This window comes from Anoplolepis gracilipes, chromosome 15 (genome assembly GCF_047496725.1).
Source record: "Anoplolepis gracilipes chromosome 15, ASM4749672v1, whole genome shotgun sequence".
NCBI lineage: Eukaryota > Metazoa > Arthropoda > Insecta > Hymenoptera > Formicidae > Anoplolepis > Anoplolepis gracilipes.
This window is the reverse complement of record NC_132984.1, coordinates 256,394-273,559: the sequence shown is the minus strand read 5'-3', so window position 1 is coordinate 273,559 and position 17,166 is coordinate 256,394. Positions and strand designations below refer to the sequence as shown.

The window sequence follows — 17,166 nt, the reverse complement described above, 5'->3', positions numbered from 1 at the left end:
TTCATAATTCAATAATAACTTAAGTCATGATTTTATTTAACCGTTAAAGCGTTGGAAATTGTTCCAAGAAGAATCGAAACGTGTTAATTATAGTTTTCATTACACTGTGATTATGTCACGTGACACATGGCACTATAATGTAAAATAAACGTGCGCTATGACACGTACGATTCTTGTTTGTCTTTTTTCTTTTTTTTTCTTTTTTTTTTAAATATATTACAAATAATATAGATGTATAAAATTTTATAAACAGTTGAAAAATAACGTGTTAAAGTTATTTTTTATTTTGATAATTATTATTAAAGTTACTTTTTTTGAAAGCGCGATTTTGGTACATTTCTTTTATAAATAACATATAATAAATGTAATTTAATTAGTTTTATCGTTACTATTTTAATTTAGGCAGCATAATTTCCACGCCAAAAATATAGAGAACGTAGGAAATACAATAATATAATAGAATACAAAAATTATATTTTATAAAAACTGCCGCGAGTTTGTTTTTAAGATTTTGTTTCTGTCTATTCATAATGAAATCAATCGTTCGAGAAATTGAAAATAAATAAATATAATTAATTCACAAAATTAGAAATTTTTTTATATAAAATTTTATATAAAATTAATTTGTTCGATGATAATACTCTTGTTCAATGATAGCACTCGAGAAAAGGGGTTTATATATAAAATAAAATAAATATAAATATAATTATGTTTAAAATATGCTTATATAATTTCTTGTATAATTTATGTCTGCATGTACATTCGGACTCAGGTACGCCTTGACATGCGAATTTGCATATATCAGCACATTATATATCTTACATATTCATATATGAAAAATGCATATGTGCATAAATTTGTGTGTTAAAGTGTCCATAGTTGACATCGAACGTATAAAAAAACAATAGAAAAATTGAATTAAAAAATAATTAGAAGAATACTATTTGCATTGTTTCTATCAAGAAAACAAGAGAATTAAAAAAGTGAGAGAAAAAAAATTCCTATATATCCTAATCCAAATTGTATTTAAATCATTGAAGAGTCAAACGATCAAATCATTATAGCGAATTATTTTGCGATACTTGTCGCAATCGCGTTTTCTCATCTATTTACTTTATTACTTTTTACATTACCACTTTCTCTTGTTCGAATCGGGTGAGTTTGTTGCTGTGAACGGGATCAAACATCATATTTAAACGCTCGTACTCTCTGGATTTTATTTTGTGAGTTTTTCTTCACTTTTAAGATTCTAAAGATCATTTCTTTTTTTTCTTTTCACACTCATTCTTTTTGCATTTATTTTTATCTGTTAATGGCCAGCCAGATTAGACATAATTTCTTTTTCGGGTCAGCGTAGGCTAATTAAATACATAAAAGAAAAAAAATATATAGCTCGGGATGCTTAAATGATAACAAAACACTCTTGTGTATATCTTAATAATAACACGTTGAGAAAAATGATAGCCAAACAACGTGTAACAATTAATTTGTTATCGCTTCAAATTACTTAACATCTTCTAATATAAATTTAGACTAAATATGTCTTTTTGCACTTCAAATTGATTTTAATGATTAGTCACACATTATACAAAATCACTAATATATACATTTATTTAAATAATATAATTTATTTTACAATTAGTTTAATTACTAAACTCTATTTGTATAAATTAATATGATTAATATCATCATTTCTCAGGGTAAATTTTTATACGAATTTTTATACATGCAGATTTTCTTTTTAATTTGGACTTTTTTACATCATGTCCTTCTGGAGCATATATTTGTTCGGATCGTCTCTGAAATAGACAGCCGGTCGCGTGACATTGCGCGTCACGTTTCACGCTATCTTAATCCATGTCCTTCGATTTTATTTTGTTTTTTTGTCGCTTTTTTAAAATTTTATTTTTAATTCTAATGCGTCACGCGACCACGTGCCTACTTCATAGGCGGTCCAACAAATACACGAAAGACATATCATTTTCATAACAAAAATTAATTTTATCTCGATGAAACTTATCATCTTCTGACATTTCATGTGTGTTCTGACACATTTTCTCTCTATATACATGTATATATAATATCTTTCTTATTTAATTATACGATATACGTATGCAAAAAGTGCGAATAGTAAGAATAAGAATAGAGAAATATTAAGAGAAAGATATTATAAGATAAATATACAACATAACTCTTTGCAGTTCGATATCTCGAAGAGTATGCCATCGATTTTAAAGATGTAGGTCTTGAATCGTATGGATCTGACGGACCTTTAAGCGTAAATGAAAGTTGGTTTTCAAACTCTGGTTGTGTGGGTGAGACAAAGTTAACTTAATTTAAAATTTTAAATGAGAACCTTTATGGAAATCTTATACATTTTTCGTTTCTCTATGGAAGAAAACAACTTAATTTTATCCAAAACATATTTTGTCATTAATAAAATCAAAGAGAAGGGCGATCTGAGCAAGCGCAGGATATAAACGGCGCAAATAAAAACTCCAATTTTTTAGATAAAAAAACGCATTTATTTGAACGTTTAAGTCCAGCTTCAGCACACCAACGTAAGAATATATATAATTACATAATTAACAATACAACGCGCTAAAGTATACTTTAAAGTACGCAGACACGCAAAATGTAATAAGTTTTTTATCAGCACCAAACTTTACAAACAAATATACCGAATGCGTGTTCAAATACGCTTCCCATTATTATACATATTATGTAGATTTTGTCAGCATAATACCAGGATTATTAATTACTCTGGTCCAGGATCAGTAAAAATAAAACTTCAAGATACAAATATTCTTACAGCAATTCAATGTAAATTTTGAATGTTCGGAATGTTTTCGAATCTTTATTAATATATCTTTAGTCATATTTGAAATAAAAACTTTGATTTATTACTTGTTTCAGGTGCCATTGCTAAAAAAAATTCCATCATGTAACGTTACGCAGATTCAATCAAAAATTTCCCGTTGGTTTTCTACAAGTAATCAGAGAAAAATGAGTGCAATTGATGTGCTTTAAAAACATTTTAGTAAATTAAACAATCGCATGCACATGATTATAATCTTCAAAAAGTTTTTTTTATTTGTGACAAGTAATTGTGTACCTTTTCAGTGCATTTTAAGTTGTTAAGAAACGCGAAAACAATATAAGTTTGATTTGAAAATATACATATAGAAGATATGCGCGTGAGGATAAAATTAATTATATTGATGCACGATTGCTTGGTTTTTTGAAAATATAATTACGTAAGATGCGCAGAAGAAAAGCTATATAAGGCAATAATGTTAAATATAGAAATATATACCGCACATTGTTTTTACTCCCGATTTAGAAGTGCAGATAAAATGTTATTTTATTTTTGCTAAATGTATTTAACTATACTAACTGAGAATTCTAGATAGCTATTGATTTTTCGTGCAATACTTCTTGTGTATAATTTTTATTACATACTACAAAAAACGACTATGTGCTAAACTACGTTTCCATATTTCTGCTCTTAAATAAAAAAAAATTTTTGTTTTAAAATAACATAAATATAGATAAAAATAATTATATTTATTTCACCTACCTTCTTACTAAGTTTCGCAAATTTATAGGTATTATTTTTATGAATTTGTGAAAATATATGAGTTTTGACGCATTAAATATACTGATTTTTCATTTATAAGATTAATAAAATATAAAAGCTGAAGAATATAAATCTTATAGAGATTTGTTCTGTAAGATTTATATCCTTCAATTTTTATATTTTATAATCTTATAAATGGAAAATCAGGATATTAATGTTTCAAACATCAAATATTTTCACAAATTTGCAAAATATTATTGTAATATCTACGAGATTTTAATAATTTTTCATACACCAAAAATCATGAGAAAGTCAAAATATAGTCATAAAAAAGTCAAATTATGTTTCTTTAAAAATATAAAATGATATCATCTTGACTTTCTCTCTAAAATAATTAGTTTTTGATGTTATTTGGAGATTTAAATGACCTTTTGTTCTACTTTGGTAACCTAAACAACTTCCATTTATATTTGAAAACTCACTAGACCATACAATTCGAGACCTAAATCTTTAAAATTGATGACATACTTTCCGAGATATCGATCACGATACACATTGTTTATTGTTATTAGATATATGAAAGTTATTTTTAATATGAATATAAATATGAAATATTTGCATATAATGGCTCGTGTTCTGAATTTTTTTTTTAAATATGCTAAATGTACCTACAAATATGTTTTTATAACAATTTTTATTTACATTTAGAGACACGTTTAAAGATAAATATAAATAAAAATATAAATGTGAGCTGCATAAAGCAGAATACGGACTATAAAGTATTTTAACTTGCGTATCCAATATTTTTTTTTATACATATTATTTTATTTATTGCATCTTTTATTTCCGCGTGTTAAATAAGGATCTTCCCACTTTTTTATCTATCGTTTTTATCTACCCATATTATAAAAAGTAGGAATATTTGGATATTTTAAAATAGATAAGCAATATCGGCGGTATAAATAGGAGTATAATAGGAGTATAATAGGCGGTATAATAGGACCATAAGATAAGAATTGAACTGATGTACGGTTACAGTTGTATTTGTTTGTTGAAAAATTCAGACGACATCAGAGGTATATTCGCAATAGATAATATTGACCGATATATTCACGATACGTAATTAAAATTCAAATTCGGATATTTTGTAGTGCGTTATTCAGATGAATCTATTTATATACCGGCTAAAATCACAACTATACAATGGACAATATTAAAGGTAATTTGTTTAATTTATTTTATATATTAGTTATTGTAAGCCTGCAGTTTCTTTTCTCACTTTACATATTGTTTTTTATATATATTTTATTTTAATCAGGATTGAGAAATAACGCGTTACTTACAAGACCGTTATATCATTACAGTTATTTGTTTTTTAGTAACAAATTTTATTTGTAAAAAAAGTAACTACCCAAACGCTAGATATTTCTGTGAAATATTTCTAAAATATTTCTAAAATCTAAAATGAACATCCCAAGATTATTCCAAAACTAATATTTGAAGAATATTTAAAGAATATACAAAGAATATTCAAATAAGAAGAAAATGTTTTAAGGTAAACTAGGGTATGATGGCCATACGGAAAAGATGACCATATAGACTGTAATTTTTTCAATAATCGCTACAGAGTTATTATCAAAGCTTTTTTACTTATTATCAAAGATAATCGATATTTACAGTCGTTTATGTCCATACGTTGTTCGAAATAATAATATTGTGAATCTTATATTATATTTTTACTTTTCACTACTTGCAAAGTTTTTCATTTGTCCACACAAAAACTGTTACAATGTCGAATAACAAAATTACAGTTAAGCTATCGTAATCGATGTCAGACATATTATAAAAATATGTAAATTGTTATATGATCTAGAATTTTTATTTTCGTTTTCACTATTTTTTTCTAAATATTATGGCCATCTTTAGCCTTATAAAAGTTGGGTAAGATGGCCAATGCTTATGTTGCACTATTTTGATAATATAAAATTTCTATTAAATATTTTTCTTTTAATTTCGATAACATTACGTAATTTAAGGTTCAGGGAAGATAATGTGCCAAGCACTATTAAAAAATGACAAAAATAAAAGTATGTTTTATGCATTTTAAAAAACTATGTCCATTTTACTTTTATGTCGAGTTTACCCTATTCTATTTTTTATTTCATTTTTTATGTCCCATACATGTATTAAAATTTACACTGCATGTTCCTTATTAAATATATAGGTAATGTTCATAAAATATTCTAAATATTTCACAATTATTTGGACGTTCTATGAACATTTCTCTACTATTCCAGAATATACAGAACTTTTGGAACACGAATGGAATATTTCAGGAATATCTAGCGTTTACTGGGTACTTTACATTTTTATGTAAAGGAAAAAGTGACTATTTTACATTTTTTGGTAACGAATATCGAAAATTTAACAATTCTTTTTTTCGTTCTTTTTATCGTCATTTTTTTCAAACTTATTTGATATAATTTTCATGCAAAGAAACATTGATCAAGTGTTATTCGATTTCGATAATCAAATAACTTAGACGCAGGAAAAAGGCATATATTATTCAAGTAAATTGTTTGAATACATTAATTGAAAAATGAACAAATTAGTCGTAAGTGACATATCAAAACCTAAAGATAAAAACAATATAGTATAGGGATAAATTGTAAAATTATAATAAAAAATTATTACACTTTTATTATATAATTGTAGTTTATTATAATTGTATAATTTGTTTTTTATTGTAATTATAATATATCGCTACGTAATTGCTTTGCAATTTTAATTATGGTGTAACGAAGGCTACGCTTATTGTTATCAGAAATACATCTTAGATTTTTTAGCGTGATATTAAACTTATCTAATCTATTTGTAATAGGTGCGGAAGGATCTAATAATAATAATAATGAGCTGCTGGCAAAAGATTCGCGAAAACACAAGGTCGATTACAAATGGAAAAAAATCATTATTTTAATCTACATTCACCTTGCTGGAATCTATGGATTGTACCTAGGTCTCTTCCACGCCAAACTTTGGACAATCATTTGGTGTAGGTATTTTTTATTTATTTTATTTTTTTATGGTTTTATCAATAAGACATAGTATCAATCAAAACGAAACATATAATCAAAGGCCCAAGTCAGAGCCGAGCAGTAAATGTAAGGAGGAGCGAGTGTATATATTCAAATTTAAAAAAAACAAAATATATATATATATATATATATATATATATATATATATATATATATATATATATATATAATTACAATATTAGACGTTTCAAACCTTTGCTTTAAGATCATCTTCAGTAGTACGCAAACTTAAAAATTAAAACATAAACATAATAAGTAAAATATTATAAACATATCAATATCATGTCAATTACGAGTCAACAAATTTAAATTGAATGTCAAAGAGAAAATAAAATATTAAAATAAAATGTAAAACTAAAAATATAAAAAATAGCGTACTCAGAATATTGTGAGAAATTGATTTATATAAAAAATTGAGATAACTCCATTAAAAAATTCTAAATTTTTTACAGCTTAGCAAGTGTGTACGCTTAAGATCAAACTAATATCTCTATCTCTTTTCCCCTTTGAGTCAACAATTTTTATCTAAAATATTTTTTTCTACAATTTGCTAAATAACATTTTTTGTGTACTTTCCAGTGTTGAAAAAGTTACTTTATAAAAGTTACCGTTATCGTTCTTTTTTCCAGAAAGTACCTCGTTACCGTTACTGTTACTCAAAAAGTAACGAATCGTTAGAATTTCCGTTATTTTTTTTTTTTTTTTTTTTTTTTTGTATACAATACAAACTTTGCATAAAAATTTTTTTAATACAAGATCAAATTCTTACACTAAACAATGAAAATATTTAAACATTATTTTACATTAAAGTAATCAAAATAATATAATTTTGATAGTGCTATTGATATAAAGTGTGTAATAATTTTGATAATAAAAATTATTTTAAATAAGACAAACTTTTGAAAAAAATTGTAAACAAGCTTTCTTAAACAATTTTAGATTCTGTAAATGTAAATAAAATAATTTTCTTATTGTTGGTTTATTTTCAATAGATCATATTTATGATCAATCAAAATCGCTTTCTTCACGTCTCTTCAATTTTTTTTTTAATTTTAAAATTCTAACACGATACAATAATTTTCATAATATCGAAATCTTGACTCTAATCGTTGAATTATCTGTCTACTTAAAGTTTTTTACAAAGTAGAAAGAGATTCCAGTAGTTTCTATGTAATACTTTCAATACTCTTATCAATCTCTAAGTTCAATTTCACGCATACATATGTGCACATGTATCTGCAGTATATGTTAGGTTACATGTACTATATAAAATGCGCGCAAATGCATGAAACGAAAAATATTTGTCTATTTATTTGAAAATTATACTTGAAAAAAAGTATAACATATTTAGGTATATTTTCAAATATATTCGAAAAAAATCGCAGACAACACAGAAATGCCAAAAGATCATCTTTAATTAGAAATTATAATAATATTATAATAATAATAAAACCAAAGTAAAGCTGTAGAGAGCAAACGTATCATATAGGTAATGATTGTAAAACAATTCAAAGTAAATACTATACTTAGAAGGCAAATATATTATAATACCAATATTAAATGTATTGGTACAATTTGATGAAAAGTTACATCTAAATTAAGGCGAATGTTTCAAACCCGTTTTTTTTGGGACTTCTTCAGCGCAAAACCAGAAAAGTGTAACAAATAACGTTGAAATAGCGGTAATATAGCAAAAAGTAAGAGAAGCAGCTGTTTAATCCGAATAAATTATGCGCAGTATGATGGAAAGTTGAATAATTACAAATTCCGACGAAAAAACTTCTTGATTTTTAAACCAGGAAATACTTTTCAAGAATAGTGACTCGATTAACGCTAACAAACGAATCCTGTGAATAATAATAATTTATATTTTATTTATAGATAATAAAAGGTATAAAAGTAAAAATTAGAGTCACTATAAACCGTAGAGAAAAAATTTTTTCTACTTACAGGGGAAGGGTGGGGGGAGGGGCATGATAGATATTATCAATAATAAAACAGAAATTTATTTACTTATTAATTAGAAATTATATCATCTTAAAGATATATTTAAAAGACAATAAGACGTTTTTAAGTTATCTTTTAAAGACATGTGTTGTGTAGTAACGATAAAAAAAACTCTTAATTTCGTTACTCGTTATCAAAAACTGTAACGAAAGTTATTTTTTCAGTTACAAACAAAATTTGTAACGCCGTTATAGTTACTGAAAAAAGCAACTACGCATTATTTCCAAACCTTGGTATTTTCAAACATATAACACTTTGAATGATACTTAATAACGTTTAATGATACTAAATGACTGAATGACCTACATAATTATACATAAGGAAACTCGGAGCATAATGGCTTACCTAACGTTAAACAAATTTTCAAAATATTACAAATAAATAAATCGATTTTTTTTTACTAAAATATTTTTTGGAATATCAATTATAAGAAAAAGCACAAGTTTATTATAAAATAATAGTTTTAATAAACGAGATTACTGATTTAATAAAAGATTAGATTTTCCTGATATGCTTTTCACGCGGGGTATAATGGACTCACAAAGCTTGTCTATTTTGCAAACATTAACATTTAAAACTTCTAAAGTTTTCACTAAAAGTTGTATATTATGATGTAATATATATATATATATATATATATATATATATATATATATATATATATATATATATATATATATATATAAAGTTACTAAAGATATAATACCAAAGGATATTTTTGTTCTAAAGAGAAAAAATGTATTATAATAAAAAAATTATTAAATTTAGTTATAATTTAATAAAATTATTATATAAAGTTATTATAAAAATACAAATCTATATTTCTATATTCTATATATATATATATATATTTATTTCTCTTTAGAACAAAAATATCCTCTGGTATTATATCTTTAGTAACTTTATATATATATATATATATATATATATATTACATCATAATATACAACTTTTAGTTAAAACTTTAGAAGTTTTAAATGTTAATGTTATATTTTTAGTATTTATTTTGAAAGATAGTATTTTTATATACTCTCTCCTTCCCTCTCTCTCTCTCTCTCTCTCTCTCTCTCTCTCTTCCTTTCTTTAAGAAAATAAAAAGTACATTTAGAGATAAATAAACATCCAAATAGTTAAGAAAACAAATTTAAAAAAACAAATTAAACTCTGTATCCTAAAGAATAGAAAACACTTAAAAAATGCGAAAAAATAAAAACATTAAAAATGTATATATTGAGATAAAATTTAACCTAGGTTAAATTACATTCAGATTAAAAAAATTAAATTACATCGAAGAGACGCTAATCCTAATCTTACTTCACGTGTATGTACAGGGCTGCTTTCGCGGCGAAATAAAAAAATGATCCGTGCGCTGTAATTGGTCAAATTTGAAATTTCATTGTGATTGGTTCTATCTTTAATGCCGTATTAGTCATCAGCTATACACAGGTATATAATAAGGTTGAAAACATTTCTAAAAATGTTTAATTCTATTGTAAAATACAATATTTGTGAAGAAATAGAAAATCATAATAGTGCTACTGCAAGAGAAATTGTAATATACCCTTATATACCTGTGTATATATATATCTCATGACCGATACGGCATTGAAGAAAGAAGCAATCGTAATAAAATTTCAAATTTGACCAATCACAGCGCACGGATCATTTTGATTTCGCCGCGAAAGCAGCCCACGTGTCACATATGCTGCCACGTGCATCTACTACGGTGCATTCCATTATACCCCGTGGGCTAATCGATATTAACATAAACACACGGTATCAAAGTGACAAGAACGAACCATTTTATGACATAAATGTACTTAGGATAATAAAAAGATAGAATTTTCTCATTGCTTACCTTATGTAAATGTATCAAAGACTAACAACTTAGTCGCGAAGAGCACAGCGAATGCATTAAATAATTTGTAACAACTTTCACCTAAAACTATATAGTAATGACTGATAACGCAGAAAGAGATATCTAGTAGCAATAATTGCAATACATTTCTTGATATGGCAGCATTTCTGTAGAAAGATATCGATATCTCTCTCTCTGCGCCATTATACCCCGGGTTCCCCTGTAGATAAAACCAAACTGAATGTTATTGTTTAGTTAGGATATAAAAAAAAGCTCGTCCTCTTTCTTGCCACTTGGTAACTTTGTGTCGAAAAATTAAACTGATAATTATTTTATATAATTAATATAATTAATATAATAGATATTAAATAAACATTACATAAATGTTCTTTTTAAATCAATATATTGCAAATAAATAATTAAATAAATGTTATAGAAACAAACGAATTTCATGTAAAATAAATAATTAATAAATAAACATTAGTTTTACAATCAATTGCACAATAAATAAATAATTAATATTAAAAATACATTAATTATAAAGAAATATTATTTGCTTATTGGGGAAGGTGTATTGTAATATATTTGTCTCGCTCTTACATCTGCTGTTTGATTCTAATTTTGGTTTTTGATTAGGTATATGTTTTCTTATTTTTATCGATTCCATTTTCCCGTTTCCCGAGTTTTGACGTAATGACATAACTTTAATATGTCCAAAAGAGTCTAGCTGAAAAAATTAAATGAATTAAATTAGATCGGACGACTTGGTTATATATAGTATAGTAATACAAATAATATTGTACAAGTTATCAAAATTATACATACATATATATTACAACTCTTAGCTCATGTTATTATCGTTATTTTTAGTCTTTGCTTTTTACAATGCTGCGATGCTAGGGACCACTGCTGGCTGTCATAGACTATGGGCTCATCGGTCTTACAAGGCAAAATGGCCGATGAAATTAATTCTGACAATTTTTCAGACCGCTGCTTTTCAAGTTAGTTTCGCTTTTTCTTCTCTCATCGTCGTCAAATTCATTTTTTCACCCATTTTTATATTTCAGGGCTGTATTTACTCGTGGGTTAGAGATCACAGAGTGCATCACAAATTTACCGATACCGATGCAGATCCATACAATGCGCGCAGAGGATTCTTCTTTTCGCATATTGGCTGGCTAGTAATTAATAAGCATCCGGACGTCATTAAGAAGAGTGCTAGGATCGATTGCACCGATATGGAACAAGACCCCTTCGTTATCTTTCAGAGAAAGTATGTCGAGCGAAATATTTATGCAAAAATGAAAGCTAATTACAAACTATTATTATATCTGTCGATGATGATTATTGATATTATTTATGTGCGTTTGCTTTTTCTCAGATGGTATACGTATTTGGCACCTTTCTGTTGCTTTCTTCTGCCAACATTGATACCTTACTGGGCATGGAAGGAGACTATGTCGTGTGCATGGCATCTTACAATCTGCACGCTCTGCTTAAATCTTAATATGACTTTTGCGGTAAATTCCGTGGCTCACATCTGGGGAACAAAGCCATACGATAAGTAGGCATTTCTTTCATTTAAACAACGTGTCAAATGAAATTCGCTATTTACGAGGAAAAAAGTTTGTCTTGTAGATATCGTATTATGTATATTCTTGTTTTTATAAATATTATTTATATTATTATGCAGATCAATATCGCCCGTTAATAATATTGGGGTCTCTTTCGTGACGCTCGGCGAGGGCTGGCACAACTATCATCATGTTTTCCCTTGGGACTACAAAACCGCCGAACTAGGAAATTACGTGCTCGATTTCGCTACAGTTTTTATCGACTTTTTCGCCTTCCTAGGTTTAGCTTATGATTTGAGAATCGCAAACATTGACATAGTGAAGAAACGTATTCTTCGAAACAATGGAACAACATTGCTTGATAAAATCAATGATAACGAATAAGGCCCAAAGAATTGTTTTGCTATTGTTATAATGTAAGCGAGATATTAGTTGTTACATAATGTTGTTAAATAATTGTTAGTAAATCTATTTTGAATGAAGTAAAGCCTTGAAATAGTATACTGTAAGAAGATTTGGTTCGTATAACTTACTAATTAATTTGTACGTAATTTCAAAGGATGGAAAATTTTTATTTTCAATTTGCATTGAATCACACGAGGAAATATGATGGCAAAAATTTTGCTACATTAAATGAGAAAGTATATAAGATTCGATTTTATATTTAAAACAATCAAAACCAATACTTGCTGACTGACGTTAAAACGTAATTTTTAGTGTAGTAGAAATGTGATGGAGTGATTTTCATTTTTTATATTTAATTGGATATTAAGTTATTGAATGATAGATTTATTAAATAATCAATTTTATTTATTATTTCTAAGCTAGAATATAATAATATAAAATAAAAAGAAACAAGAACTTATTATAAAATCAAAATATATTGAATCGTCAAATTCAACACAGACTTCAAATATTTGATAGGGTCCGACAAATCAATTTTTATGACGGTGTCATAAATACAATCAGATTCAGGGTAGACGATAAATACCTTTTGTAACATAAGTGTATGAAATGTTTGAAACAATAAATGAATAATTGTAATCATTTCATAATTGTAATAAATGTGTCATTTAAGACGTCAACCTGTGCGGTCGCTTAGCTCCTAAACGATGTGTCAAACAAGTATTTTTTATAGAAATAATTCCAAAGTAAATAAAATTTAGAAATAATTTAGAAATAAATAAAAAGTTGTGATGTCAATTATTTTATTAATAAAAAGATGAAAAATATTTTAAGGTTGTATCAAAGAATTGTAAAAGTTTATTTTATGGCTTATTATATTGTGGAAACTAATGAGTAAATATGAATTAATAACAGTTTCTAAATCTTATTCTTAGGAATGAAAACCTAAACAATAATTTTCTTTTATACTACCTGGCCGATCTTTGTGTAGAATCGCATCAATGTGCCACTCACAATAATGAAATACTCTCTCTTCAACAATATTTGCGGAAATAATACTTGCAAATTACACGCACGCACGCACACACACAAACAGAGAGCTTTCATTATCTCTCTATTTAAATAAATCGAGATTCACTGGCAAACGTGCGTTTCTCACCTGATTTTCAAGATTTTTTTCTCTTTACAATTCGAGCAATTTAAATAAAAATACATTATGTTTAATTAATTCTAAAATTATTTAAATATACATGTTTGCACAACTGATGACACGACTACACATTTCTCTTCAATTATATAAATAAATTATATAAATATAAATATTATATATAAATCAATCGATAATTTTATATTCATAAGAGATTATATATAAAATCATTTCTATCAATTCTAATAACGCAAGCGTGAAAGTAAGAAAATTAAAAGAATAGTAAATTAATAGAATAAATGACATTATTTTAAGAAAACTAATTAAAAGAATAATTAATAATGCATACATAAGGAAAAATAATAATTCTAAAAACAAATAAAAATATTAATAATTATTAACCAGCAAAAAGGCAAATAAGAGTCTAGCCATAATTATTGGCGCCCAAATTTAGTTAGAATACAATATTCACAAATATTCACAAATTACACTCTCTTATTTTATGCCCTTTTCTCGCTTATTGTTAGTCATTATTATTACATTGACCTCTTACTTTTATTATTTTATTGTTAAAAATATTAGCTTGAATATTTTCTAAAACCCGATAAAAAATTTCTTATGTATAGCTATGTAGAATTAAATATAATTATACAGTATTCTACACAATTGTGTATAATTATAGATGACACCGTACAAAACATTACGTATATTTATATATAAATGGATTGATAGCTGCAATTAGAATTATGTATACATACTTATACACATTACCTGCAACATTTTATGTATAATTATATATAATTATATATAAAGTGGACAAATTTTGTATATAAATTTGTATAATTAAATTGTCTGATTATATATAAAAATTTTTTACCGGGAATACATTAGAATTAAATTTAAAATATGTTAATTTAATTTTAACCAAATTATCAGCTTGTCTCATTTAAATGTCGGAAACGCATTCTTTTTCATTTTTCATTCGCATCGTCTCATCATATTAATTTCTCACTCTCTTCACTAGGTTATCGATATTACCGAGTTCTTCGCAAGGAATCACGTAGACAAAATCGCAAAAGCAGAATCTTAATTGCGCTTGAGTTGATGCCTTGTTCAACATCAGTTGAACACTGTCGAAAGTCTTGTTCAACACTCTTATTTATAGATGTATAATTGAGGCGGCAGAAGTAATTGATACATCAAGTTCCTCAATTGAGAAGAGAATCTTCGAATTGATTTCTTTTTGATTAAACTACTTGGTAACTTTAGATAGATCGCTTTTTATGCACTTGTAGTACGCTACAACTTTACGCTTTACATATAAAGCGATCTACTCGTAACGCTACTACATCGCAGCTTGATAATATAAGAATTCCGGATAATTCTGAATTGCCTTATTTAAGAAATACGTTTGTCTAAGTCGTCTAGTTTGTCCAGCATGCTGTCAGTAATAATATTTAGATGTAATTAGACTTATACGGATAAATTGTAATTTGTTAAGACGTAGCGTACAAACGCTAGAAATTTAGTGTACTAAGAAAAAAAAAATACATATAGTTAAATATAAATATATATAATTATATGTGTATGTACTTTCTTTTACCGAGACATATATCAGAACAGAAATTATATCGCACGTACGAATATACAAAACAAACATACGCATATACATGTCGAGTATTTTAAACATTACAAATTTATTGATCATAATAATTTTAACTTTTAACAGTCTTATAAAAAAATATTATAAGGTATTAAATACAAGGAAACGGAATAATCAGGAAACGTGTTATCGTAAAAGGAAGTACAACGGAAGCTCTCTCCTCTACCTGTAAGATAAAACCAGTTGATCAAGAACGATGTAACACGATGTATCACGAGCGTGTATTTTCGATAACCGACCCAATAATTATGAATTTAATTATTATAATATATGTCGAGTGATTTTATTAATTATAAACAAATTTATTAACCTACAGAGCTCGATAAGTCATTTTTCTTAACTAACAATAAGTTAACATTAAAAGTTAAAACAAAAAATAACTAAATTAAAAGTTAAAAGTTAAAAAATTAAATTAATTTATTAAAAATTAAAAGTTAACTATGCAAAACTATATGTTTTTTTTTTTTTTTACATAATCTTTTAATTGTATATTTTAAATTTAGATATAATAAATATTGTCATAGAACATAGAACAAAGATAGAATGATGTTTCGAAGCAATCGTAGCGCAGTCTTCACCGCAGCCAGATAGAGAGATAAAGCGCAGATTCACGAGCACGCTAATATTCAAAAATTATTTTAACTTGTATAAGAAAAAGTTAATGCGCATTTGAAATTAACTAAATTAAGTTAAAAGTTACTAACTATTTAATTGTTAATTAAACTTTTTAACTAGTTACTACCCAACCTTGTTAATTTAGATTTAGATAATATATAAGGCGCACGTGTTACTTAAACGGAACATCACCAAAAATCTATAGAGGATGGACCGTGATGAAAATGTTAATTTTTTAGAAGTAAATTCCTAAAGAGTGTGCGGGGAAGATAATTATTATATAAATAAATGATTATTTATATTATTATATAAATGAATAATAATCATTCATTTATATAATTATATCGACAAATCTTTTACTCCATTTATTGTAAATATATATTCAATGATAGCGATACTAACTCTTAAGTATAATTTTTGATCAAGAGAGATTAATGATAAATATAAAAATAAAAACCTTTCTCTGATAATTTCACTCTGCCATAATTCAATATCACGTATAACATTACATTAGTCATCGTAAATATATGCTCGTAAATATGTGCTGTTCCTGATAAACTGGTTTAAAGCGACAAAGTTTGCGATATTGAAGTTTTTGCATTGCTTTTTTTAAGAAATGGAGAAATGTTTTCTATTTATTCTAATAAAATTATATACATAATCATTTAGAAATAAGATAAATTGCATTATCTTATTTTTATCCAGATTATCAATATAAAATGTTATATATCATTTTTATCCTGGATAAAGATATTATCTATATATCTAGAATTATTTTAGATGATCTTTATAGCGGGTAAAATTTTGAAGTATCTACCTTTACATTATCATTGCCTTTTTATTTGCCGATAACGTACATATATACACACACATATATATATATATATATATATATATATATATATATATATATATATGTATATATATGTATCACGTGGAAATTATCTGTCAAACGACGCATTTCTATCTGTCAAACTCCCGGTTTTAGAAAATAACAAGTTATTTAAAAATAAAAATATCTAAATAATATGTAAATACATATATTGCGGTGAGTAGAACGCTGACGAGAAGCAATTACATTTTCGTTTGTTACGACGTCAAAAGCTTCAAATTAACATAGTAACGTTTCTAGTGTGAAAGCGAGTTGGACAAACATACCTTTAGAGTAACAGCCCTGTCCCCACGGATACATAATCACCAATCGTTTCATATATATTTATGG

At 26.2% G+C, this 17,166-nt stretch overlaps 1 protein-coding gene across 2 annotated transcripts; it reads left to right on the top strand.

The window, feature by feature from the left end:
* Positions 1–1,047: 1,047 nt before the first annotated feature.
* LOC140673981 (acyl-CoA Delta-9 desaturase-like) lies at positions 1,048–13,284 on the top strand. Of its 2 annotated transcripts, XM_072907254.1 has the most exons (7): positions 1,048–1,223; positions 4,732–4,799; positions 6,462–6,632; positions 11,411–11,541; positions 11,608–11,813; positions 11,922–12,104; positions 12,234–13,283. In XM_072907254.1, exons 2-7 carry the CDS (start codon positions 4,784–4,786, stop codon positions 12,496–12,498), a joined length of 972 nt encoding a protein of 323 aa, XP_072763355.1. In that variant the 5' UTR covers positions 1,048–1,223; positions 4,732–4,783; the 3' UTR covers positions 12,499–13,283. The 2 variants fall into 2 exon arrangements, with proteins under 2 accessions (XP_072763355.1, XP_072763356.1); XM_072907255.1 differs by lacking the exon at positions 1,048–1,223 and having other exon boundaries at positions 4,597–4,799; positions 12,234–13,284.
* The last annotated feature ends 3,882 nt before the right edge of the window (positions 13,285–17,166 follow it).

Coding starts and splice junctions, on each gene's coding strand:
- LOC140673981 (XM_072907255.1), top strand. Junction 6,633..11,410: donor ACTTTGGACAATCATTTGGT/GTAGGTATTTTT, acceptor CGTTATTTTTAG/TCTTTGCTTTTTACAATGCT. Junction 12,105..12,233: donor GGAACAAAGCCATACGATAA/GTAGGCATTTCT, acceptor ATTATTATGCAG/ATCAATATCGCCCGTTAATA.